Source organism: Schistocerca piceifrons, chromosome 1, assembly GCF_021461385.2.
Source record: "Schistocerca piceifrons isolate TAMUIC-IGC-003096 chromosome 1, iqSchPice1.1, whole genome shotgun sequence".
Classification (NCBI taxonomy): Eukaryota; Metazoa; Arthropoda; class Insecta; order Orthoptera; family Acrididae; genus Schistocerca; species Schistocerca piceifrons.
In genome coordinates, this window is record NC_060138.1 from 650,646,100 (window position 1) to 650,674,066 (window position 27,967).

The 27,967-nt window shown below is 41.8% G+C and overlaps 1 protein-coding gene across 1 annotated transcript in view; it reads right to left on the reverse strand.

Annotated features, from left to right (window-relative positions):
• Window positions 1-27,967, reverse strand: part of LOC124761130 (neural cell adhesion molecule 2-like) — a 228,074-nt gene that overhangs the window by 41,960 nt on the left and 158,147 nt on the right. The window contains exons 8-9 of the mRNA XM_047249111.1: window positions 20,018-20,311; window positions 6,623-6,952 (exon numbers count right to left, since the gene is read on the reverse strand). Coding sequence (XP_047105067.1) covers window positions 6,623-6,952; window positions 20,018-20,311 — 624 coding nt within the window. The remainder of the gene's footprint in view (window positions 1-6,622; window positions 6,953-20,017; window positions 20,312-27,967) is intronic.

Below are 27,967 nucleotides of genomic sequence, written 5' to 3' on the forward strand. Positions count from 1 at the left end.
ACTTTAGTGTGCCGGCCGGAGTGACCGTGCGGTTCTGGGCGCTGCAGTCTGGAACCGAGCGACCGCTACGGTCGCAGGTTCGAATCCTGCCTCGGGCATGGATGTGTGTGGCGTCCTTAGGTTAGTTAGGTTTAATTAGTTCTAAGTTCTAGGCGACTGATGGCCACATAAGTTGAGTCGCATAGTGCTCAGAGCCATTTGAACCATTTTGACTTTAGTGTCGTATTACGATAGGAAATGGTAAAAACCTGAATTGTAACGAAACGAAATGTAAGACAACTGGCTATATCCAAAAAACTATATACTCATATGAAGGAAATAAAAGCCACTGGCACCATTAATTGCTTGAGTTTATCTTCTACACAAATACGGAACTGCCTGATTTCCACTGTCTATGGTCATAGGTTTTACCGTTCGCAAGGCCAGTGAGCATACAAAGAAGTGAAGTAACGTTGTTTTATGTGCGTTGCCAGCAACGACATAACAGCGCAAATTCATTTCTTTATGCATTCTTGCCATGTTCCTCAGGCGGCCAAACAGCAGCTGAACTAATGAGAAAGCAACTTCAGACTTCGCAGAAACAGCAACGACAGTACTTAATGCAAAATATGGAGAAACAGGACGCCCGATCACAAGGTTAAAGTCACCAGACAAGCCACCTTTTCCACAATTTTACCATCTCAGAACTGACATGGTCCAAGGTAACATGACGACTGTCTGCAGTGCACTTCGTTTCTGAAGTTCGTAAGCATTGCGATCAATGCAGAAGATCGTCCTGAGAATGTTGTACTGCCCACGCCGTTGAACGCTCTTCAGCAGAAGCTACACTGAAGCGCCGAAGAATCTGGTACAGACACGCGTATTCACATATAGAGTTACGTAAACAGGCAGAATACGGCGCTGCGGTCGGCAACGTCTATACAGGAAAAGTGTCTAGCGCAGCGGTTAGATCGGTCACTGCAGCTACAATGGCATGTTATCAAGATTTAAGTGAGTTTGAACGTGGTTTTATAGCCGACGCACAAGCGATCTCCGAGGTAGCGATGAAGTGGGGATTTTCCCGTACGACCATTTCAAGCGTGTACCGTGAATATCAGGAATACTGTAAAAAATCAAGTCTCCGACATCGCTGCGGCCGGGAAAAAAATTTTACAAGACCGTGACCAATGACGACTGAAGAGAATCGTTCAACGTAACAGAAGTGCAACCCTTCTGCAAGTTGCCGCAGATCTCAATGCTGGGCCATCATCAAGTGTGAAAGTGCGAAGCATTCAACGGAACGTCATATATAGGAGTTTTCGGAGCCGGAGACCCTCTCGTGTGCCCTTGATGACTGCACAACACAAAGCTTTACGCCCTGCTTTGGCCTGTCAACACCGACATGGGCTGTTGATGCCGGGAAACATTTTGCAAGGTCGGACGAGTCTCCTTCCAAATAGTATCGAGTGGATGGAAGTGTACGATTTATGGGCAGCCCTGCAGGATTTATGGTGTCAGTTCACCCTGACACTACTTCAGACATTAGTCGAGTCCATGCCACAACGTGTTGCGGTACTTCTACGTGCTCGCTGGGGCCCTACACGATACAAGGTAGGTATGCAAATTTCTTAGTCTCTTCAGTGCATGCCTGTAGTTTTGCAGCATCAGTCATGTTTTGTCATACCGTTTACTTTTATTTCAACCACCAAAGGACAATATTAATCACATAAACTGTGTTTCACACTCTATGGTTGCTTCAAATTGTGATAGTTCAAATGCTGACAAGCCTATTGCAAATCTTCATATAATCATTAAAAATTGCGAACGTTGGTTCAGCACGCCGTGGACGAAGCTGACCGTACGGAGGCGCTGAACGGATATGAGATTTTTAACTCGTTGTTGAAAAAAAGTCCCATCCTAAATTTCAAATCAGACATTACGACATTACCCCCCCATTTCTCCCTTTCTGACAGATAATGATGTGTCAAATTTGTATATATATATTTTTTTCTTTTAAAAGCTTTGTAGTAAGTTAAAGTGGCATTGGGTCAGCAGTATTATGTCACTCCCCGAAACACACGACGTTTGTTTCACAACAGAAATGGAAGTAGGCAAGCTTATTTTCAAATAGGTTTTGGGACATTGTACCTACGATAAAAAATACAAGTCTAGTTCCAGCAAACGCATTCGAACAAACTTCCAAGATAATCAAGACGTAAGTACAACAACATCAGTGCAACCAACGAGCGGCAGTTCTCTGCAAGTGGAATCTTCTGTGCAGAATCTGAAGGTGGGGTGAACGGCGTGGAGGAGCGTTTGTCGTGTTTAAGGGAGACTTTATATCATGCCGCACTGCTTTTCGAAACGCGGTAACCGAGATTTCCAAAATAACGCTCCCTGCTCATTTGCGGTAAACAGAGTCACTTGGTATCCGTTTGTTTTGCAAAATCTGCGACCAAATGAAAATGAACGTAGTAGATGAAGTTTACCGCTGTTACTATCCTCGAAGCCTGACTGATTCACATCTTTCATTTCATTCAAGAAGAGAGCCCGGTATTGCAGATTCAAGCTAGAGCAACGGCTTTCCTTATAAATTCCATATGGCAGAATTTTAGTTGTCTGATCCTACAACTAGGCCGCATTACCCTCACATTTTGTGCATGACAGAAGATCCCAGTTCGGGGACGGTTAAGATCGATCTCGAAGACAAATCGGTTGAGAAATGCTTGTAGCTGCATGTTCCATATAAACAAGGAAAGGCAAATATTTTGGCATGGATGCGTCCAATGCATCAAGTTTGTGTTCATTTGATTACTTACAGTACTGGTTGAGTTCTGGATGAACTGAAGATCTGCGTGCTCCTATTTTACAGGAGCCAAATGCAAAACCTAAATACTTCACATCAAGGTCCAGCTTTTTCACCGTAAGGCACGCTGTGAGGGCAGAATTGGATCGACTGGACAGCGAACATATTATTATCACAGATTTGATCCAGCCATTGGATCATTCCCTCTGTCACCATGTGTCCTGCTGTAGAGATTTTAAGCCTAAGATCAAAAGACCAAACGAGGCAAAGTCAGTTTGACGCTTGAGGAGCTGTTGGATACTTTTTAATGCACTTATTGTTAAAGGACGAGACATCGGCTATCGTTTCAATTGCATGGGGTTCCACTTAATTATGATTTATGAACCGCTACCTGCAATATTAGTCCTAGACGTGACATGCGCAACTTTCAGTCCAGCGTATAAATTACATAGATGCGCGTACTCCTTGGGGTATAGCAGTTGACGGGGAAACATTAAGGCCTCACAACGCAGAACGCAAACGCAGAAGGCCAATCCAGTCTGATGTTGGACCCGATGCAGCTTGCGGTACGTAGGAAAAAGTTTGTTTGACTTTGGACCTAGCCCCGTCCTGCCTGTGGCAAGGTGCGGGATTTCCCAGTGAACACGTCCCGCAATGCTCGACAAATCAGCCACGGCCGAATGTCTGGGAACGATCGCAGGTTCATGCTTTAAAATCGCAGGTCGTTGATCGACCCGTTAGACGGTATTTTCACAGGTGACATCGTCTAACGGTACAGTTGGACGAGATTCTACTGCAACCATTCACCAAAGGATGCATGGTGGTAATACTAACGCTAGATGACAGGGTTCTCTGTTTTTTACATGGAAGTCACTACCTATGGAAGCTACTATAATTTTTAATTTAATCTTAGATGTGAAGATATTTTGTAAAATAAACTGAAAACAGTATCAGTTGAGATCGAGACTAATAATACTGAAGAATTATTTCCCCAAGATTTTGCCTGAAACGCTATTGTGCTGTCAGCTACCGTCGTTAATGCCAATTGTCTTCGGCTCGATGTGCTGCACTCGGGATTTTGGAAGCCCAAAAACTTAGACGCCGCGAAACATCAGCAAGAGCTGTGGGGATGGGGTAATGAGTGCAAGAGAGGTTCTCTCAAACTGAACTTGATCACCATTGACGACCTAGTCTTCGACAACCAAAGTGTTTCAACAAGTTAATAATATTAATAGCGTAATACTGCCCTCTGCCTGAATGTCGGTTTCAGACGCATTCCCTTACTAGACTTGCCTTCCTATGGACTGACCAATCAACCAGTTACAGGGCCCATGAAGTTTAAAAAAGACTAAAAACCCAGTAGAACTTAGCATTTTTTACATATACAAATCATTACTAGCGATGAAAGAAAGGATAGTGACAGAAAAACTCCTGACAACTGAACTAGAGACCTACATCTACAACCACATCTACATCCATACTCTGCAAGCCACCTGAGGGTGTGATTTTTGGCATTTTCTCCTGGATAGACACACGAAGCTGCAACAGCATAAGAAATATAGGCAAGACTTCGCAAATTATTTGCGACTTACATTTATCGACCCGCCGGCCAGATGGGGTGTGACGGGTGAGAGATGAGATAGGCGAAGAAGCCGAGATAGACATCGATCACACTTACGGACCCTTAGTTAATTTCGAGAGGACGACCCAGTCTTACACCAACGTCTGGAGAACGAGTCGATAGATGCTCTCACGTCGGGTCGTGAGCAGGTGTCGCCCCCGACACGAATCTCATTTCATTGCTACAGGAGCATGTTTCTTTTGTATTTGTACTATCCGCAATGTCTTCATGTCTTTCATTTGGACATTTTCCGTTTTATTCATTTCCTTAATTAATTAATTTTCTAATTATCCACTATTTGTCAACATTTGGACATTGTAGATACTATTTATGCGGTAGTACAACAAAATTTATGTCAGCAAAGGTTGTAAGTCTGACATTGGAAAAAAAAGATAGCTGAGTGGTCAACGTGACGGATTGCCGTCCTGCGGGGCCGGGTTCGATTCTCGGCTGGGTCGGAGATTTTCTCCGCTCACGGACTGGGTGTTGTGTTGTCTTCATCACCATTTCATCTCCATCTGGAGCGCAGGTTGCCCAGTGTGGCCTCTAATGCAATTGTATCTGCACTAAGGCGGCCGGACCTGCCACGCAAGGGGCCTCCCGGCCAATGACGCCAAACGCTCATTTCCATTTCCATCAGGAAAGATTATATCGACCGTTTTCTTATTTATGCAAGAACCATTCGTGGAGTTTGTACTAATTGTTCAAAAAATGTGTTGTCATGTTGACTCGTAAATTAAAAATGTAGTTTTGACCTGCAGCACGAAATCAAGGAGGTTCACGAAAGCGCTCTACGAAGAATTTTTTAAAATCTGTCATTGTCCCGTACGTGGGACAAGAAAAACCTCTTTACCGTACAGATTTGTGGCGAGGGCAGACTGATCAGACACTTTACGATCAGACCTTTCCAGATGAAAGAGAAATATGCACTTGTAGCGTAAAAATGATCGCACCCAATCGTACTAAAACCGCAGGCATTTTAAGATTTTCACGAAAAACATTCAAAAAGCTAAATACCAACAGCGCCATCACTTCGAGGGAGGATTCCGTAAATATTCATTTTTTAATTCTGCATCAGTTTAGTGCACCTACTTTCACAGGAATGATGAAATACGCTTGGTTTGCATCAAAGTCGATCGAAGAAAGAACAAACTTTCTGTTTTAAATGGACGGTGTCGCTTCTAAAAATCCGTGTGCTTGCCAAGTAGTAGCATCCATTACATGTGTGTGGTGCTCTACGAATCTGTGATTCGTCTGACTCTGCGACAAACACTGCTCAGATTTCTGTTGTAGTACAATAAGCGTTCCGAGCAATAGGAAGACGATTCTGTAGTAACGATTGATTTGTTAATGAAATAACTACAACGAAAATCACTGGTTTTGAATAATTTTGCGTGGCATATTCTATTTAATGATATTCCATGCGACGACGCCGAAAAAGGTAGGTGGGCAGGATTTGAAAACATACTGTCAGTGTGGTAGCCGCGAGACTTACTCGCAGCGCTAAGCTCGCTTGATCGAAATACGACTAAAGTCATAAAATTACTATATGGATATTCTCGGAAACTAGAGACCGTCGCATTAAAGGCCCTTAGCCACATGCTAGGACTACAACATATCTTGGAGTTCATTGGTGACTCCATAGAGTGCTGTGTGCACAACGACCATATACGTGAAATTAGAAGGAAGTTCAGCGTTGGCCGTAATTTTGATGGTTTATTGACAGCAAAATCGATTTTCAATCACGTATCATCTTCAGTGTTGTAGTGTACAAATTAAAACTCATAGGCATCACAATACCTCAATAACTAAATTATTGTGATCGTTTCATAGCTCTGGTTACTGATAATAACTTGACGCCAGTGCCAATGAGTTTTAATTTGTACACTACGGCACTGAAGATGATCATTATGTGATTGAAAATCGATTTTGCTGTCAATAAACAATCAAAATTACGGCCAACGCTGACTTTCCTTCTAGTATCTTGGAGTTATCGAAATCCGTGATTAGAACGTCTCATGGCCCCCTTGTAAGACAGCGTTAAGTGATTTAGTGAAGATAGGAAATACTCCGGGCTTCTCCTAACTCGTCTAGGTCGGCTAACCGCGGTACGGTGCCTGCCCTAATCAAAGTAACGGGCCGAAGCTTCATGCCACTCCAGTAATGTTTCCCGTGGAGTGTCGTTGTTAGTGCTGAAAATCATAGGTAACACCGACCTGTCCTGCGCTCCGCGTCCCTGGAGGTGATCTCCTCGATGAGGACTGGCACGCTGCGGCCCTTGGCGTTGACGGCGTAGATGGCAGCCCAGAAGGTCAGGTCGGGCTCGAGGTCGGTGAGGACGAAGGAGGGGAAGTCGCTAGCGGTGACGTTGAGGCGCGCGCCGGCGCTGGAGCTGGAAGCGGTGCCGGCTCTGGAGGCGGGAGCGGCGTGCAGCTCCAGCACGAAGTGCTGCGGCAGGCCGCCGTCGAAGCCCGGCTGGCACACCACCTCCACGGAGGACGCCGTCTGGTTCCACAGCGAGCAGTTGCGCACCGGGAAGGGTCGCCCTGCGGACCACGACACGGCTCACACTCTCACAGGACGGCTCGCCGGCGGGGGTCGCGAGGCTATGCTGACTGGTAACAGCTGTGGCAGGGGCTAAGGCGTGTAGCAAATTGCGATAGCTGGTGCCGAGACTTTTATTTACCCCAGCCGCAGGAACAACAAATATTGAGCGGGGATGGAAAACGTTCTAAACTTCAAATCTGATGTGTAACTGGAGAATGACGAAAAATGTGTCTCTCTTTGCAAAAAGCTTTTGACAATGTTGACTGGAATACTCTCTTTCAAATTCTGAAGGTGGCAGGGGTCAAATACAGGGAGCGCAAGGCTATTTACAATCTGTACAGAAACCAGATGGCAGTTATAAGAATCGAGGGACATGAAAGGGAAGCAGTGCTTGGGAAGGGAGTGAGACAGGGTTGTAGCTTCTCCCCGATGCTTCTCAATCTGTATATTGAGCAAGCAGTAAAGGAAACAAAAGAAAAGTTCGGAGTAGGTATTAAAATCTATGGAGAAGAAATAAAAACTTTGAGGTTTGCCGATGACATTGTAATTCTGTCAGAGACAGCAAAGGACTTGGAAGAGCAGTTGAACGGAATGGACAGTGTCTTGAAAGGAGGGTATAAGATGAACATCAACAAAAGCAAAACAAGGATAATGGAATGTAGTCGAATGAAGACGGGTGATGCTGAGGGAATTATATTAGGGAATGAGACACTTAAAGTAGTAAAGGAGTTTTGCTATTTGGGGAGCAAAATAACTGATAATGTTCGAAGTAGAGAGGATATTAAATAAAGACTGGCAATGGCAAGGAAAGCGTTACTGAAGAAGAGAAATTTGTTAACATCGAGTATTGATGTAAGTGTCAGGAAGCCGTTTCTGAAAGTATTTGTATGGAGTGTAGCCATGTATGGAAGTGAAACATGGACGATAAATAGTTTGGACAAGAAGAGAATAGAAGCTTTCGAAATGTGGTGCTACAGAAGAATGCTGAAGATTGGATGGGTAGATCACATAACTAATGAGGAAGTATTGAATAGAATTGGGAAGAAGAGGAGTTTGTGGCACAACTTGACCAGAAGGAGGGATCGGTTGGTAGGACATGTTGTGAGGCATCAAGGGATCACCAATTTAGTACTGGAGGGCAGCATGGAGCGTAAAAATCGTAGAGGGAGACCAAGAGATGAATACACTAAGCAGATTCAGAAGGATGTATTCCGCAGCTCGTGGTCGTGCGGTAGCGTTCTCCCTTCCCGCGCCCGGGTTCCCGGGTTCGATTCCCGGCGGGGTCAGGGATTTTCTCTGTCTCGTGATGACTGGGTGTTGTGTGATGTCCTTAGGTTAGTTAGGTTTAAGTAGTTCTAAGTTCTAGGGGACTGATGACCATAGATGTTAAGTCCCATAGTGCTCAGAGCCATTTGAACCAGAAGGATGTAGGTTGCAGTAGGTACTGGGAGATGAAGAAGCTTGCACAGGATAGAGTAGCATGGAGAGCTGCATCAAACTAGTCTCAGGACTGAAGACCAAACAGCAACTTTGCAAATCAGTGTATTCTAGCCAAAAAATTGAAATGTTGTACGAACTGTACTGCTCACCGCTGTACCACAAAATTGCCTGTTACAGTACCTATCTTTTCCGGGGTATTTCTCTATGTCTTCTTCCTTGCCACTTGAAATTTCTAGCCTTTGACGGGAGTCTGTCAATTGTTTGTAAGTGTTGGTTCCATTTCCTTCTATAATCTAGAATTTTACCATTTAAACTAATTTTTTTAGTTTTTCTCTTGTATACTGACTCTTTAGTCTTTTATTGAGCTGCCTTTAACTCTTCTTAGCAATTTCATTTCTTGTGCCTCGGTGCCGCTTTCTTGACTTTTGGTAATCACTCAGGTTTCGCTCCCGTAGACCAGTGTGGGGACTGCAACAGTTTTGTAGAATTTAATTTGAGTATCTTTCCTAGTTTGTTTTTAAAGATTTTTGTTGATTATTCTACACACCTGCCTGAGTTTACTAAGATTAATTTCTATATCTTTTCTGTTGTCTTTTTCACCACTGGTAAAAAAAGAAAATAAATATTTTATTAAGAACATTCTAACTGTCATACCAAGTTACTGACTGGTTCTGCGTGCCAGTAAGAAAGTTTTTTGCAACCAGAGTCTTGCAGAGAAGGAAACAGCAACCAGTCACCGTTAACAACGCTGTTTATTTGCACAAATAGCACGCCATTACCGATTTCAAATGTGACAGGTTCATCACCAGACGGCCGTTTTAGTTTATAAAACTTGTAATGTTATTTACATTAGTTTTTGCCTTTTTTACTTCCAACAGTTAACCTAAATAGCAAGAAATGTAATATAAACATTAACGGCCGTTTGTAGATATACTACCGATATCGGAACCGGTAACGGCGCTATTTGTGTAAGTAAATAAAATTATTTTCGGTGACTGGTTGTTCTGTTTTCTTTCCAAGAGCCATCTTATGTTTTCTGGAAAGCCATAGTCTGAATTGCGTCAGTATTCGACAAAATACCAGGAAGACAGTTTTTATTGCAAGTTCCATTAATGCTGATACACTACCTTTTATTTGTCGTAATACAAGTACAGCAATACAGCATACGTTATTTTAGAGTAGGACTGTAGTAAACAGATAATCACTGCTCCAACATTTTAAATTTTCTAACTCCAGAGGGAAGAACAGCTTTGCACGAAGGCCATACACTATCTACTAACTAATGTTTGAAAGTCTTTCTCTATGGTTTTGCACCTAGGCCAACTCTATAGAGACATGCAACAGAGTACTGAGCAAGTAGCACTGAAAATGTTTTCCATTTCCAATCTTGAGATATCATGGGGAAGTCTACGAAATTTCAATTTCAGTTCATGTTCAGAACTGATAGAAAACAGAATGCGAATAACGTAGCAATGATTCTGCACAGCTCACAGCAAAATTAAATTTCTTTTTAATGTAGCGCTGTCACAACATAAAAGGAGGCAGCAGTTCACTCACAAGCACACTTGGGAAAGCACACTGTGAACGGAGATGAGCGAGGTGTGTCCCTCCTTGTTGCGTATGTAAGCTATTCTACTGTGACACTGCACACATATTTGACAAATTATTTTTAACAAACGCAATCCGTAAAAGCGCAATTTCAATGATGTACTTAAAACTATAGCCGCAATACATCTTTCGGGTATTCATTCGAGTTGATGAACACGAGAAAGCGTAGTATCAATCAGTCACGCCGAGAAAACCCGAGAGATCACAGGATAAATCATTATAAGAGTACGACTTTACGCCAAAGGTTTAAACAACAAAATTTTATAGTTGTTTAAAATTACATACAGTAAAATACTGAATATAAGTCTTTTCAGTTGAGCAGCCCGACTACAGAACCGAAGAAGTATCGACAGTACTTGAAAACTATCGACAACTTGAAATTAGTTAATGACATTTCAGTTTATTACTGATGCCTGTAAAAATGAGTATTAAGACAAAGAACTGAAAGTACGCAGGGACTCGTATGGTGCAACTGCATCAGTTTCTGACCAGTTAACGGCATCTAACGGTATGTCTGGTGTCTTGGTAGGCTGACCGTCTGCTCCCTGTACAGTTCCTTGTTGTCAGAGTTGCGCTCTACCCAACGCTCAGTGCGATCTCATTGGCGGCCGCTAAGCAGCAGGTGCACTCCAAACGTCGAACACTCACGGCGTCTACATGACATTCCACATCTTAAGCGTTCCTACAGGGTATGGAAATGTATGGTCAAACTTCCACGAAGAATTACAGGCAGAAACTACGACAGAATAAATTTCCTTCATTTCTGTCACTGATCACAAACGTTTTGGTCCTTAGACTAGCGGTTTCGGTTATTAATGATCATTTTCAGAACAGCAGCAAAACGTGCGAAATGAAATACAACTAGTGGACAGATTATGTCTTAATACAATAAAATGAGCCATAACAAATAATCATTACTTGCATGGATGTGGAAACATGTGCTTAAAACATAACGAGGTATACCTGTTTTATAACGTGTCCTAATATAATAAAACCATAGTGGCATCGTCACAAAACAAGCTTAGCAAGGTCTGACATATTTAAACTATGGTGTAAACTAGGCCCCAGTTCTTGTGGAGTCGTACTGTCAGTCGCGCTACTGTTCATAGCAAATTGTACAGTACAGTTAAAAGGACATGGCTAAGTGATAATACATGATCTGAGATGCCCTCGTGGTTATTGTAGGTAAAAATAATAACATGCACAACAACAAGCTTATGGTGCTTATAACATAATATAAAGCTGATAGAATAACTAGGGAAGAAGCGAAAAAGTTTAAACACCGACTAAAGTAAGTGAGAAGACATAGGCGAGAAGTCAGAGGAACTTTACCGCCAGAGGGCCTCACACACCCTGCAAAACGCCGTTCCATGAAAAGTATAAGAATGTATTGTAACTCACTTAATAATGTTATCTTGTTAAAAGAAATATACTACGCAAACAGAGAAGGGAAAACCGTGTGAGTGAAACGAAAAACGTCAGAAAATGTAGAAAATATGTGATACACTCTATACTATGTAACGACAGTGCAAGATATACTGGGTGATCAAAAAGTCAGTATAAATTTGAAAACTGAATAAATCACGGAATAATGTAGACAGAGAGGTACACATTGACACACATGCTCGGAATGACATGGGGTTTATTAGAGCCAAAAAAAAAAAAAAAAAAAAATACAAACGTTCAAAAAATGTCCGACAGATGGAGCTTCATCTGATCAGAATAGCAGTAATTAGCATAACAAAGTAAGACAAAGTAAAGATGATGTTCTTTACAGGAAATGCTCAATGTGTCCACCATCATTCCTCAACAATAGCTGTAGTCAAGGAATAATGTTGTGAACAGCACTGTAAAGCATGTCCGGAGTTATGGTGAGGCATTGGCGTCGGATGTTGTCTTTCAGCATCCCTAGAGATGTCGGTCGATCACGATACACTTATGACTTCAGGTAACCCCAAAGCCAATAATCGCACGGACTGAGGTCTGGGGGGCTGGGAGGCCAAGCATGACGAAAGTGGCGGCTGAGCTCATGATCATCACCAAACGACGCGCGCAAGAGATCTTTCACGTGTCTAGCAGTACTATTTCTTTTTTGGTTCTAATAAAACCCCATGTCATTCAAAGCATGTGTGTCAATTTTTACCTCTCTGTCTACATTATTCCGTTGTTTATTAAGTTTTCAAATTTATACTGACTTTTTGATCACCTGGTACATACGAGAGGGGTTCGATCGATAACGTACCCTCCAAATTCTATAAGTCCCTCCAGATTCTCGAGAGTCATGCACTCCGCCTCGCCTTCCATATACGCCTCCCGTCCCCTACGCGGATCCTCTACGACCTGATTCCTTTCCCCCTTCTGCTCCTATTCCTCGAATATTTCCACATACCCTACACCTCCTGCCACCTTGATCCCCCCCATCCCCTGGTTGCTCCTCTCCTCTCCAACCCCCGCCCTCTGCCGCGCCTTCACTGTTGTGTCCCCCTTGCCCTCCATCTATACACCCTTCATCCCCTTTCCAAACGTGGCTTCCGTAAAACTCCCCCTCCCGGATGATGTCCTCTATCCCTTCATTTATCCCTCCTATCAACTCTAATCCTCACCCCCCTCCTTTCCTTTATCCTTTTCCTGGGCTCCCTCTTCCCCTCCCCCCTCCATCTTGTTTTTTCCCCGTCTACCATCTCTCTCCCTCCCTTCTTTGCCCTGATTCCTTTTGCATTTTCGTTCCTCTGCCTTTCCCCATTCCCTCTCGCGTCTGCCCTGCTCCCCCCTTCTGAGTCGTCTCCCTTTGTCGTTTCACTCCCCCCCCCCCCCCCGCCTTTCGTTTTTCCTCTCCTTCCCCCCTCTTTCTTCCCCGTTCATCTGTCCAGGTCCCCCCTCCCATCTGCCCTTGACTGTGGTGTGTCATCTTCGTGCTGACCTTTTAGTGCAGTCTTCCCAGTGATTGTTAAGTGTTGTGCGTCTTTTCCGAAGTGTTGCAAATGGACATCGGCGTTTAGATTTCCTAAAACATTTCCCTCTTTAGTGGGACATATTGCCATGGAATTTCTTCAGATGATTTTCATTGTTTCCTTATTACTACCATTTCCTGGCTACGTGTGCGGTTGCTTACTATTGGTTTTCTGTTTCTGTAGCCCGTTGTACGGGCGCATAACATCATTTAACATAAAAAAAACATTGTTTCCAGATCCTTGAAAGTAATAAGATTTCGCTATGGCAAATATTATTGTTTTAGGACGTGATCTGTCCACTATTTGTATTTCATGTAACAAATGTACCAGACGCCACCTGTCGGTAATAGTGTTATAATTAATATAAATGACGTGCATTCTGCCAACCAATTTTATGTGACACAGCATGTGAAAGTTGCTGTATTTGGACGGGTTACTCCTGTAACCGAAATATCAGGTACGTTCTGGTACATTTGATTTTGACTAGATAGGATGAAAAAGATTTGCATTCATGAAATAGTAAATTAGTATCATTATCGTTAAAGATCTGAATATGGTTCTAGATGAACCGAAACCGGCCATATGAACAAACATTTTGCAGTCAGGACGGATTATAAGTAACATTGGAATTTATTTTGTTGCAGATTTGATAAACGCTGACTTGCACTTCATTCTGTACTTCCGCTTTAGTCGAGTTTTTGCTAATAGCAGTAATTGTATTTTACTAGGATCGTATTTATGAATTACTGGCATCTTTTGCTGAATTTCTGGGATATTTAATTTAGTATCAGGTTAAATATCGGTGCTCGTTTGCGTAGCAGAAAGTTTAAAGTCCGTTTGTCATTTTGATACGAGTTGCGATATGGTGTCTTCGGAAATCATCCACAGTTCTGTTGGATGACTGCAATGACTTTGAGTTCTTTTAAGACATTTTTAGATAATGTGTAGACATAATTTTGAGTTTGAAAGTTCTTCAAATTTCAAGGAGTTTCTTTCCATTTTGCTTCTGCCACTTGTCTGTTTTCTTTTAATATTGATGTTTATGAACAGAAAGTAATACAAAACTGAGATATCATAAACTGTTATCGACTTGAACCATGTGGTGTTGTCGATCCCTCTTCGTGTTGCTAGTCAGACTGCTCAAGTAAAAAGTAAACTTAACTTTCGCAATTTTATTTTGTTTTAACACGTCAGCAATGGTTCCACGTGGTACACTGAGAAAGTGATATATATAATAAAAGCCTATCACATGTTGTATTTCGGTTTTATTTTACAGGTTTTTGTTTGCGACGTTTACTTCAAAAGAAAAGTTCCATCGTCAAAGTTTGCAAGGTTTACACAGTCAAGACTATACGTCACAACCTGGCGCAGCTTAAGCACTTGTGGGATGTTATGCTTGTTGTAGAAATGGGAAAACATATGACGCATTGTAAGAAACACACCACAGCAATGTAAAATACCAGGATATTACGCCATTGTTTTTCACTGGTGGTGCATGCTGAAATTCCCCAAAGATATACATTGTTAACAAATAGAAATATATAAAAGGTGACAATAATGATTCCCTTTGACTAAAGATATTTGATAAAGGTAGTTCTGTCTTGTGTGCATGACATACTAGGCAAACAATATTTCTGCCATAGACTGTAAGCCTCTTACTACTACTAGAAATTAAACTGTTATCAAGAAGAGAATTCAGAGTGATTTACAATTAATTTGTATCACCAGTTTATCCTGAAGGAACTGATGAAAATACTATGAAATATTAACCATTACCATGAGACTTCAGCCCTCCTCTTCCGCACACTGCAAGTGAAACGCCTCGTTGGCAGTCGGTATTCTCGATGCCACGCATTATTCGAAAAGAAGCGAAATGGTCGACAATAAATCCCTCCAATCAGATACGGTCCAGTTTCTGTGTTTTGGGCCATTTAATACATGCAGATACGTGTACTGTCAACACTGGTCTTTTTGCCAGCTATCCGACTCCAAATGTGCACGTTCCTTCGCAATTTTCGCGGATGAGATGGACCTGCATTTAGTATCAGCTGCAATTTCTGGAGAGCTTTGACCCGACTGTAACTGACAATGCATAGCACTTGTCTTCGATCTTTGTCATTAGGATCTTTTATTACTGTTATTATATTACATTACATGGCTGCAACTGGTACACAATTACTTGTAGGTACATGGTCTGCGCCGATACACCAAGAAATCGGGATACGTCACCAACCACGTCCAAACAAGATAGCTCCTTTCGGCCGTTTTGTCATGTCTTCACTGTACCATTCTGACTAAGCTGATTTCGTTCAGTCGACTGGCACATGGTTTATGTCAGCGGTGGAGATCCACCTAGTACACTCCCTACACCATCTACAGCGGTCCAGCGACTGGTCTGTCCTTTTAAGGTGGTTACGAACATGGCCGTCATCTGTAGTGCGTTCAGTGCAGTGTGGTGGTCATTGTCGATGGCTGTTTTGTTGGGGGTTGACAATTCAAACCGGCGCCTTCGCTTCCCCAGCAATTACTCAGTATTTATCGTTTGTGGAAGTTCAAATGGTTCAAATGGCTCTGACCACTATGGAACATAACTTCTGAAGTCATCAGCCCCAAGAACTTAGAACTACTTAAACCTAAATAACGTAAGGACATCACACACATCCATGCCCGAGGCAGGATTCGAACCTGCGACCGTAGCAGTCGCGCGGTTCCAGACTGTAGCGCCTAGAACCGCTCGGCCACCCCGGCCGGCGTTTGTGGAAGTTTCTGAAATAATTTATGTTTATAACGTTTGCGTGTTCTGTAACTTTCGATGTTTCTATAAATAACTACAAGGTAGAATATTCGTACTTTGTACAAACATCTTCACTCAGCCTGTAGGATTTCAGTTCTGATATGTCTGTACGTAGGTATCAGTAATAAACGTGCTTTCCTTGTCGAGTGTAGTACTTCAACGGCGACTCTGCCTTCGGATTTGCGCTTGATTGAGGTTTCGACATGAGAGTGATTGATGGAGACGCTGGGTGCTTCAAAACTTCTACATTACCGTGTTTCCAATCATGCAACGTAGAAGCCGTCGCCTAAACGTGCAGAAACAGGAATGCAAGTAGTACATCATTCCTAAGATCCGTACATTCAGGATACAGCTGGATTCAAAATACTAGTAAGTCATCTGCACCTCAGACAACCATCAGTGTTTTCCGGAGAAGCCTTTCAGGACCCGACGAAATGGCTAAAACGATTAATCGAGTCGCCAAATACAACAGGTGTAATGACAAAATGTGTTTGGCAAATGGACTTGTCAAAGCTCAACTGTGGTTCGATAACGATGAAGAGAAGATATATAGCTAGGACAAATTCTAGGCCGAACTCAAGGAAACACTTGGCAACAGTCAGCAGCAAGCACAATTATCAGAACAAAAACGAAAAAACAAGATCAAACTTCATAAGGAAAAGTTCATACAGAATTTTTTAGTGCTATTCCACATCGTTAATGCGATCATGACAGAAGCGGACAAAATACCTGTACAAAGCTCTTCTACGGAAGTATACCACAACGACAGAGTGATTCCAGCAAATAGAGGACACTGCGAAGAGTGAGTGGTTATGGGATAGGTGCCGTTCTACTTCAGGTTCAGGAAGCTGCTGAATAAGTGGTAGCTTGTGGTTCCAAAGTACTATTGACAACCGAGGGCAATCAACAAGTTACAACCATAATTATTCAGCAAGTCAATCACAGTTGTGACCTCCATTCGATATGCTCGCTGACTAGTCCGAAGAATCCGTTGGGTCGAGTGGTGAAATGAGCACTGAACTTTCACACTGGCATACGGAAGCGGATGCAAACCAGGACGCCGACTGTCTTTCAAGGAATCCCTCGACATAACACAGCAACGTAGATGAACTCTCAGTCAACGCTGCATTAAATTACATTGCTGCTAAACAGAGGAATGATCCGGCACTATTGAAAATTATTGAAGCCTTGAAGGAGGAGGAACCGACCAATGGTGAATTCCAGAAAATAAACGGAGCTTTGTACAAGAGGAACTGTGATTTAGCGGGTAGGAAATGGTTACTCGTCATCTCAGTGCATTTATAATCAGTTATCCTGAAGTATTTCAACAACGCTCCAACATCTGGTCGCCGGGGTTTCCTGAAGACCCTATGTAGAATCAGACGTATGTATCACTGGCCAGGCATCTTCCGATCCGTTACACACAATCTAAGCCACTGTACAGAACGCCAAAGGTGGAAACATTTTCCGCACTTACCTACGGTACATCTGGTACCAATCCAATTTGAAGCAGCGCCATTCCATCGGATTGGAATCGACATCTTTGGGAGGTTCCTCTTTGGGAGGTTCCTCTTTGGGAGGTTCCCTAAATCGGCAGGCGGGAATTGATGGACGACCGTCTGCTCTAACTAGCTCAACAGGTAAGCTATACCTGAAGCCGTGCCGTCAGCCGAAAATTCGGAATTGCGAAGTTCCTTATAGAAGTCATCATTTTGAAGCACGGAACATGCGATGATGATTGGCTGTGAAAACATTTTCCCATCGAGACTAAAGTCAATGAGAAGTATCTGCCATCCACAGACGAATTGGCTCACAGAACGCCTTAATCGGCAGATAGGCCTTAGATGTATGTTGATATCGAAGGGAGAGATTGGGATAAATACTGCCTATAATGACATTTGCGTACACCACAGTGAACAAGACAGTACGGGATTCCCACCGATTTCTCTGCTCCACTGTTACAGTTGCTAGAATATTACTCAGTATTACAAAGTGAAACTCCTAATCACCATGATATGACAAGCAAGGGAACTGGCTCACATACAGACGGAACCTGGGCGCCCAGGAGTAAGTTCGAGAGCGAAATAACGCCAAGCACCAGTCAATAAGGTGCAGCCCGAGATACTTGGTACGGATTTTTACACCTGTGCGAAAAGAAGGACTATCAGAAAAGTTACTGAGGTTATACTTTGGGCTGTATCGTATTCTTCGTTTCTTGTCAGACGTCACATATGAAGTCAAGGATTCTGACACTTTATCAAGGAAAGAAAAGCTCAAGTGATCGTGCATAACCACCGTATGAAGCCTTACTACAGTGCAGAGACGCAGATCGGCTGTGTGAGGTCAATGAAACAAATGACTCACTTGACGATGGCTTTGTTTCGATGGGAGGGCTATCTTCAAGGCTCATCGTAGTGTAGAGGATGTAACAACACGACCAGAAAGCCAGCATCCACCAGCGCTATCATACAGAGAAACACTGAGAAGATCAAGATCCGTTGTGCTGTAGTCAGCTCCAGTGAGAACTTCTAAATAAAGCGGTCGCTGTTTATCAGGAGAGGAGTCAATGAGATGAGCCATGGTGCATACAGTAGCTTGCTGTGTTTCGTCGGTTAAAACCTGCCAATCAGCAATTGTTTGTTATTTAGAATGTATCATTTCTGGAAGTTTCTTGAAGTGTATTATGTTTGTAACGTTCGTATACTGTGTAACATTCAGTGTGTGTATGAATACTAGCTTTCCAAGAGTTTGAATTTCGAATAAATGGCTGTGCTCTCGGAGGCCTTCATTCCTGTTTTGACTGTACGTTGATGCCAGCCACAAATGTGCTTTCACTGTCAAGTATTATACTTCAGTGACAATTCTGCTTCTGATTGTAATTTCGAGGTGACGATATTTTGTCCTACGAGTTTAACAGAGTTGAGGACAATGCTGTGCGACTTTTAACCCTGCCAGTTATGGCTGTAACATGGTAACTCAAGAAGTATAGATCACTAATTAGATGCAATATTCACTGACAATCTCATGCTCGTTGATATGTTATGGTATTGGTCTTTATGTAGGGGTCGCTGCTGTGATGTGTTACTGGAGTGAAACGTGTCAGTACAGCGATGTTGTTATAGAGAAGAGGCATTTCAGTTTTTGTACCACTTGAAGTGAGCAGATCTCCATCTAGCTGGCACGGTAGCTGGATCAGTGTGTAGTGCGTGGGATCAGTGCCTGACACACGCAGGATGCGGTATTATGTCTGCAGCCACTATCTGAAAAGAGAAAGCTGTGGTGTTTTCCGGTGGCCACCACACAAAAGATACAGATAACAGTGTTTTATTCATAGCCAGTAGATGAAATATGCAGAAAGTGATGTTTTATCAGTAGCTACTACCTGAAAGAATCAGAGCGTGTCATTCTAACTACAGTCACTACCTGAAATAGGCAGTGTGTGGTGATTTACCAGTGGCCCTTGCCTGAAAGACGTTTAGTGTGGTCTTTTACCCGCAGCTACTATCTGCTGGATGCATGGTGCTGCATTTTATCAGTGGCTGCAGCCTCAGAGACACTGGATGCAATTTTTTACCTACGGGCACTACCTGAAAGACGCAGGGTGTGGTGTTTTACCTGCAGTTACTACCCGAAAGATGCAGGGCACAGTGTTTTACCTGCGGTCACTACATGAAAGACGCAGGGTGCGGTGTTTTACCTGCCATCACTACCTGAAAGATGCAGTGCACAGTGTTTTACCAGCAGTCACAACCTGAAAGATGCAGGGCGCGGTGTTTTACCTGCGGCCACTACCTGAAAGACGCAGGGCGCAGTGTTTTACCTGCAGTCACTACCTGAAAGACGCAGGGTGCGGTGTTTTACCTGTGGTCACTACCTGAAAGACGCAGGGCGCGGTGTTTTACCTGCCGATAGTACCTGAAATACACAGGGCACAGTGGTTTACCTGCAGGCACTACCTGAAAGATGCAGGGCACAGTGTTTTACCTGCAGTCACAACCTGAAAGATGCAGGGCGCGGTGTTTTACCTGGGGCCACTACCTGAAATACGCAGGGCGCAGTGTTTTACCTGCGGTCACTACATGAAAGACGCATGATGCGGTGTTTTACCTGCCATCACTACCTGAAAGATGCAGTGCACAGTGTTTTACCTGCGGTCACTACCTGAAAGACACAGGGCACAATGTTTTACCTGCAGTCACTACCTGAAAGACACAGGGCACAGTGGTTTACCTGCAGTCACTACCTGAAAAATGCAGGGCACAGTGTTTTACCTGCGGCCACTACCTGAAAGACGCAGGGCGCGGCCTGCGCGCCGACGGCGTTGTCGGACCAGCAGAGCAGCGTGCCGTAGTCGAGGTCGGAGCGCACCGTGTAGCGCAGCAGTGACAGGCTGCCGTTGCTGGCGAAGTGCTTGCTGTCCACCTCCATCGTCTCGCCCGAGTTGTTGAACTTCCAGCGGAAGGCGCGCGCCGGCGGGTCGCTCTGCACGCGGCACCACACGTCCAGCGTCTCCGAGCGCGACGCGCCCACCACCACTGCGCGCTCCTCGGAGCACCTCGGCGCGTCTGCAGCGTCACAAAAGCATTGTCCATTGTGAGCGCAGTGTGCTCTGTGGTCATCTCCACGGTGACAAAGTCAGTTTCGTCTCAACTGGTTACACCATCGCCAGTTATCGAAATTTCAGTTGGTAGTGAAATTTCCAAAAATACATTATTGCTGTAGGAAACGATGTAGCGCTTGAAGGGAGTCTACAGGGGTACACTTACATGTGGCACCCGAATACTGTAATGATGCTAATGTAAACTAAAATGAAACTATTATGTTGTAATAAGATGTATGTCTGCGATGGGTGTATTAAGCGGATTGCTGACTTTCCACGACTGCAGAGCGAAAGATACTGCTTCTGGTCTGAGATTGTAGAAGAGAGGCGCTTGGCGCACAGCAGTGTGTGTGTTTCAGTGTGTGAGCGAAAGATGATGGGGTAGGCAGTTTTGTGGCGTGCTCTGTAAAGCCACAATGTGTTAGATTATAATGCAGAAATTTTCTCATACCAAGATTTTGTGTTACACAGCACGTAAAATAGGTAGTTAAAAATCATAAGTGATCTTATAATGGAATGTAAGGTGAAATAATGAAATGTAAGATTAAATTTTGTACAAGAAAGTATTACTGGATTGATATTATAAAGAAGCTTCACCAGTACATATATTATTGGAAATATAAATGTGGAAGCAAAAGTCTTCTCGCAGTTAAGTTAAAGAAGTTAATCTTTTATTACTTTCCCTTTGCCAGCCGGTTAGCGTAAATGATTTGGCTTATAATTGATGATAGCGAGTTCCGTGTCGAGTAACTCTAGAATGTACGTAAACAGATCTGATTTATAGGCTAGTTAGATATTTGGTATCAGAGGTGTACGTAATTTGGTGATTTATCTTGATACATTTAGTGATGTTAGATAATAATTGCAGCACGAGTCTCATTGTTCGTGACTACGTCAACAAAGAATGGTTTTCATTTAGTAAAAATAATGACATTTTTATGAGTAATGTAATTTCAATTGCCAGATGTTTTGAAAAGCCAAACTTAACTTCGAATCCAAGTATACTATTAAACAAGTCAAGAAGTCAATGTTAGGAAGTCACTCATATCACTACTGCCTCCCTATCCAGGTCATATGTTTTTTAAAAAGATATTCATTATTACTTCAAAGTTTTCATTTATAAGCCAAAATAATTTCATGTATATTTCAAAGTATTACTGCCAGCATTGCACCCCGCTCTGCTTGTACCTGGTATATTATATTCTTCCTCATGAGAGAGCAGAAAATTACACAATCAACCGTTGCTGCTGCTTTAGAGGTAAGACAATTTTATTTATTTGTTATGTGCACAGGGATCAAAGTTATCAGTTTTGAACAGGGCCAGAGGATTCAGTACCTAAGGGGCTGCATGTATTTTACAATGACTGTATTTCTTTATTGGTACTGGGAGTTGCGTTGCGCAATCAGTTGGTATAAAGTTTTGCTGACAGTAACACAGAGTAAACACACTACTTATAGTTACAAAACGCTACACGCCAACTCCAGTTCTGTACGCATTCCCACTTCAGCCATTCATTAAAGTATTTCAAATAATTTTAAAGATCTTTATATGCTTTGGAACGTAAAAATTTTACAAATCGTTTCGAAAAATATTCAAACCTAACCTTCCAAAAAATTTGGAAGCAAATATTTTTTTACACCGACCTCTGTAAAAAGTCAGAAGCTGCCTGAAAAAGAATGAACATTTTCAAAATATTACATGCGAATAACATTTCATCGTTAAAACATAGAAGTATTCCAAGGTAATCAATAAAATACCGTAAGAGGTGTGAAATTGTTTTGCACGTGTAACGAAAAATGTTCTCGCAGAAACTTCAGGTGTAAAAGTTGTTAAGAGAATGGTAAAATTCATTTTGGTAGCTTCTGAGATTTCGTTATTGTACTCTGTACCTACGAACGCAGTTTATTTACGAGAGATTCCGTGTGCAACAGCGCGCGAGGACTAGCATGCTGCGGCCCGGGTTCCTTTTCCGGCGGCTCGCCTTATTAGGACCGAGAATGTTCCCTACCTCCCGAAAATATTGTATTTGCAGCTCTTACAAACTCATCACCATTGCATCTGTCACAAAAACCACAAATTAACACTGTACAGAAGTACCTGTAGGTACTTTGAGCCAGCATTTCCCGTGGATTCCTGCCAAATTGTAAATCTGTTTACGATTCCCACGTTTCGTCTAGATAAACCACTGGCATTTTTGCCCTCTGAATGAAATAAATGCATAGTCTGCCAAAATTTAGCTCTGAATAAAGCTATACCTCTTCGCTTCATGCTAAATTGGTGTTCATTGTCAAGTTTTCTGAAAATCAGTTTCCTTTGGGAGACAACGAACGATCGTTTCTCAAATGCTCATACTCCGTTTATGTTATAATTGGGCACGGGCGTTTATGGCCAAAGGATACTCACCTATATACTAGAATTCTAACACAGCTCTGCTGATGACTTATTTATTAAATCTGCTGTCCCATTTATACCCCTATCCTGGCGAATGGAGCACTTACACTAACAAACTCTAGAGAAACTAAGATGCAGCTAACTTGTTGCGGTAATCTCTCAGACATCTCATGCTTCTGTCGTCAGTTTTGCTGCTTGATATAAGTTCTTCTTCCTGATAAGCAAGTTTGATGAAAAACGTCAAGACATTAGCTATTACTTATTTAATTTGAGATGTAACGCCCATTCGATACCACCACACACCAATATAACATGGAGTAACAACTATTCTATTGACAGTAAGCTACTCTTCCGTACCACTAATAATTTTCTATAAATCGGAAAGAGTTCACGGAACAAAGCGAAATCAAATGCACGGGAGTACTGAATAATAACGACAGACCAATTGCTGCCTGATACGGTAACGATTCAGGGCCAGGGGTGAAGCTTCGACAGACATAACAGACTGACACGTGCGACCTTGATCCTCCTGGTCTCGTAACGTCGACTGTACTATCCACATCAGTAACTGTTGAGATACATATAGCATTCACAGGAGCATTAAATGTACTTCTTACCTGAGACTTAACAAATCCTTGACTAACCGCGCCACTTAGAGTTCGCTAAGTCACGCATGAAATGTGCACCCTTGACAGCGTGCCACAGCAAAGTGTTACTTCATTTGCGATATTTAAAAAGTGCATAGCAGAGGAGCCGATGCACACCGTATAGCGGCCCTACTATATTTGACGCACATGCCCTTTCTTATTCCCCAGTAAACTAGTAGCTCCAAACGTGCCATTTAATAGCTGTATTAAAAATAGTTGCCGAGTGATGGAATAGCGGCTGCAAGTGGGTGGAAAATATGGTTACTAATTTTTTCTTTGGAAAAATTTTTACGATTAAGGGAACATGGTGCCTAGACTAAGGGTGTGTTATTGTTGACGGCGAAAAACGAATGACCCAGGCAGTATAGAGTATACAACTGCTGTAGTGAGATAACAGAGACTTCATTCAAGTATTTTAAATAGCACTCGTTGTTCTGCATTCATTTCGCTATAACGTAATTCTTTTATTCCCATCGGACTACACTAAATGGCAGTATACCAAGTAAATATTGATACTTAATGAATTTTTTAAAGGATATTTAGCAATTACGGAGCGCAGTGAACGTAAACGCGTTTACAGAACATAAGCAGTACATTTTTTTTCAGGAATTTTTCGCTTTCCTTTTACGTTGTGATGACGTATGAGAGATAGTATGTTGATTATTTTTAATTCCTTTCAGTGGAATGCTATTTCCTTTTTATTTAGTAATGGATGCGGAAAGTGGCGTCTGATATTTATTCCTTCACTAGCTTAGCGCCTATTGCTTCTCTGCGCCTAGTCTGTATGGCCTGCAGAAAGTTTTTTTGTTATAATTTAATCGAATTTTTATGCTGTTCATTAATTCAACACCCTCTAAACTTTTCACGCTAATGAAGGCCATATAAGAATGATCTTTTAGAATACGCTTCTGACCAAAAAGTGATTCTAGTAGCTGGGATCCAACGCCTTTTGCGTTGTTGTGGAGATATTTCCATAGCAGCTTTCATCCTCTAACAAATACTTCTTTATATCTAACCGAGAAGTGAAATACCTATTTTCATAAATGTACCCTTAAAATTTTTTAATGTAGTGATACATTTTCTTGAAACTTTTCTTCCACTATTGCACTCCCATCAGGGTTGAATTTCCAGTTACACTAAAACATTTTTTTATTCTAATCAATTGTCTGGGATGTTAGGACAATATTGTGGTAAATTCAAATCAGGATAATGCTCCAGTTGAACAGTTAGTCGTTACTTTCATTGCATTTTAGTGATGTCTGGTTAACACAACAGCTCTTCTGCTGTTCGTTAAATACGCTTAGGTGAAATGGAAGAAAAAGGAAAGGAAAATAATCAAGAAAATCTTGGGGTAAAAATATGGCAGTGGAAAATAGACACAATGAGGAAGACAAGTTGTATTACATGGATACCTAAAAAGGCTAGTTAAAAAAATAAAAAAATGGATTTTTAACTTGCTTGACAGAAACCCAAAAACGTTAATGACGTGGATCAAAGAAAGCATATTTGAGGGAAATGAATACAACGGAGGTATAAATACGAGAAACAGAAAATTTCAAAGCAAAAGTAAAAAGTTTCATTGTCTTCCAGAAGAAAGAGACAGGCGTAACACGCGCAGAAGAAAGAAGAGAATAAAATAGTGACAGAGCGACAAACTACTGGAAAGAAAGAAAGCAGAAAAGAAAAACGGCATGGTCCTCAGTAGCCCGATGCAATAAAAAAACTCTTTTTTCAGTTTGGTAACTCATATTAAATTTACATAATAAATGGCATTAATAGTCCTGTACAAATAGTGTGGGGTACCACATCATACATTTCATTGTGTCACTTTCTCATACCATATTTAAGTGGGTCTAAGGTATCTCAACTGGGGAAAGAAAGAGTTCGTCTTGAGAAAGGACACCGACTTACTTATACGTTTGGAAACATCAGTTTCTTAGCAACAGAGTTCATATCTCGTGGAAAATTACTGTAAATTTGTATTGGCGCTTGGCACACATTTTTTGAACAGTGTTCAAGGACGGAAATCCTACATAAATATTGTTCTATTGCCTTGTGTTCTATGAGTGGATGCAGATTTTAAACAAACTCGTTTCGAACAATACATTCCGCTGATATATTTCAATTAGTTTAGCGTAAGAAACTTTAGCCTCTTAGATTATTGAAGGTAGTTTGTAATCTAAGGAAACAAAACAATGTCATCGACAAATCTATGATGATTATAAAAGGGTGCTTTTATTTGCATTTCTATAGTTGCTACTATACAGTATATTCCACCGTTTTGTGGAAGACGTGTTCCAGGTGATGGGTATTTCAGAAGTTAACAGCATTTGGGAACGTGATTTGGTGAGAGCGGAATAGATTAGATACTGAATAGGTCCTCTGTGTCATCAATTTACGTGAAGCCTTCAAGTACGCAGCGACTATTGTGATACGATAAACGAGTGTGGGTATTGGCTATAGCATATTATCACGGAAAGGAAGTATAGAAGAAAGAGACAAATAAAGGGAGACAAACGCAGATTCGGTGCACGTGATGGAGGTGCTGTTAGATTTGATACATTGCTTGAATTGAATGACAGGTTAGAACTGTTTAAGAAGATAATACTTATGTTTAGTTAGTGAATGGCAGGAACGCCCTAGTGATACGTCTTTGCTTTGATAACCTGGTAGGGGTATTACGTTACGTGCCAAGTATATATAGATAAGCCGCTGAGGCTTTCTCGCAATTTATCGACGTCACTATTGATATGTTCTGTGACTAAAATGTTGCCGTTAGAGCGCAGCACCCCCTCGTTTGGCGGCTCCGGGCGTGTTGGACGATTTGGCGGGCACTCTAAGCTGACGAACGAAGCTCTAACGAGTTTTACGTGGGACCTCTTCGCCGTGGTGTTAGCTGTTGGCGGGCGACCATTGTTGGGGTCATGTTACCCTGTGTAAGTTATCGAGTACCGACGTGGTTTGTGTTGCGATTTATGAGAATAGCGCCCAGATTTCAGAGTAGTGTTCATTGTTATTTTGGTGTGTCTTCCTTCTGTTTGTTGGGTATGGATGCCTGTGTCTCCATGGTATTCGAAGGGCAATGTGACTCCAACATCTGGTAGACATGTGGAACCGATTCGTTGGCTGATATCTCATTACAGTTTATTTTATATGTTATCATTATGTATCCATGATGCTTGTAAACCTTTGGCCAGTGTAAAGCACCATGTTCCAGAAGAAAACTTATTTTCAATGTTGGCGGTGTGCATTAGTATATGGGTTACTTGTTCTTGTCCGCTTCCCTTAATTCTTCTAGTTTTGAAAGTTAATGATTTGTCATGAAATTTTCAGTAGGAAGCACAGTGAAATGTTTAGTATTACCAGTTATCACGGATGATTAACTATTCATGGGATATTGTGCGTCTGTTTTGCTTTTTTATTGGTCTATTTATAATTTGATTTTGTTACGGTTTCTTTGAAGCTAATGCTGAAAGCCTATGCTGTCTAAGAAATTACATAACGCACCTGTTCTCTTTAAGTTGCTCAGATAAATTTTAGTCTCTTCCAGGACACTTTTTTCTCAGAACCGCAATGGACTAATGTGTGTACTGATGAGCTGTGAACGTTATGCGAGTGCTTCAATGGTTTACTTGAAAGGAAAATTTTTCTGATATTATTACGTTATTGGTGAAATTAATTTTCAAATATCTTTAGTTGCTTTCCTAAATCTTTTCATTAACTCGTTAAAAGGCAGTAAAGTTGTCACGGCTTTTGGTAAGAGCTCAGGTTAATTAATTCTACCCTACGAGTTATTTACTTGGGACAAGGCTGATTGTGGAATTCTGTCTAATTAAAATTATTTATGCTGCAGGAAACTGTCGTTAATAATCCCTGGTATGTGATACCTAGTATCGGACCCCATTTACTTACACCTGGTCGGCTTGCTTAGCCGGCTGTTCACGTCATTTGGAGTGGATGCGATCGGCAGCTCTCGCAGCTGTCTGTCTTTTGCGCTGTTTCCTCCAACCGCGGCCGCACCACTTAATGTTCCTGTTAAAGTTAAGTTTATACTTGGAATAATTCTGAATTTGTATCCGTTAGCTTGATGCCAAACGACTTTTGATGTGTGCTGTGACCCAAACATATACCTTACGTGTAGCAACTTGATTGTTCTTGTGTTATTGGAAAGTGCGTTAAATCTTCAATTGATATATTTTTCAGGATTTAAAATTATCTTGCCTAGATATTGGTGTTAAATTGTTTTGCATTGTTTTAGGTATGGTTTTAGGATTTATAGTAAGTCAAGTTTAGATAATATCTTACTCTCATCATTTTGTAATTAAGGCCGTTCTAGTCTGTTCTCGTACAGTTTTTCAGATTTATGTCAGCATTTATTATACCTTTAGCCTTATTACATTCTGGGACTTACATAGGGCGTGTCTTCCCTTAAAGAATACTAAGTCATCTTAGGTTAAAGTTAACTTTAATTTTTCTGTAAATTGTTTGAACTGGCATTGAATTTCAAATGAACTTCTTACTGCTTGGCCTTTTAATTAATTTAAAAAATAAATAAATGTTTAGTTGGCTGCTATGGGAGTGA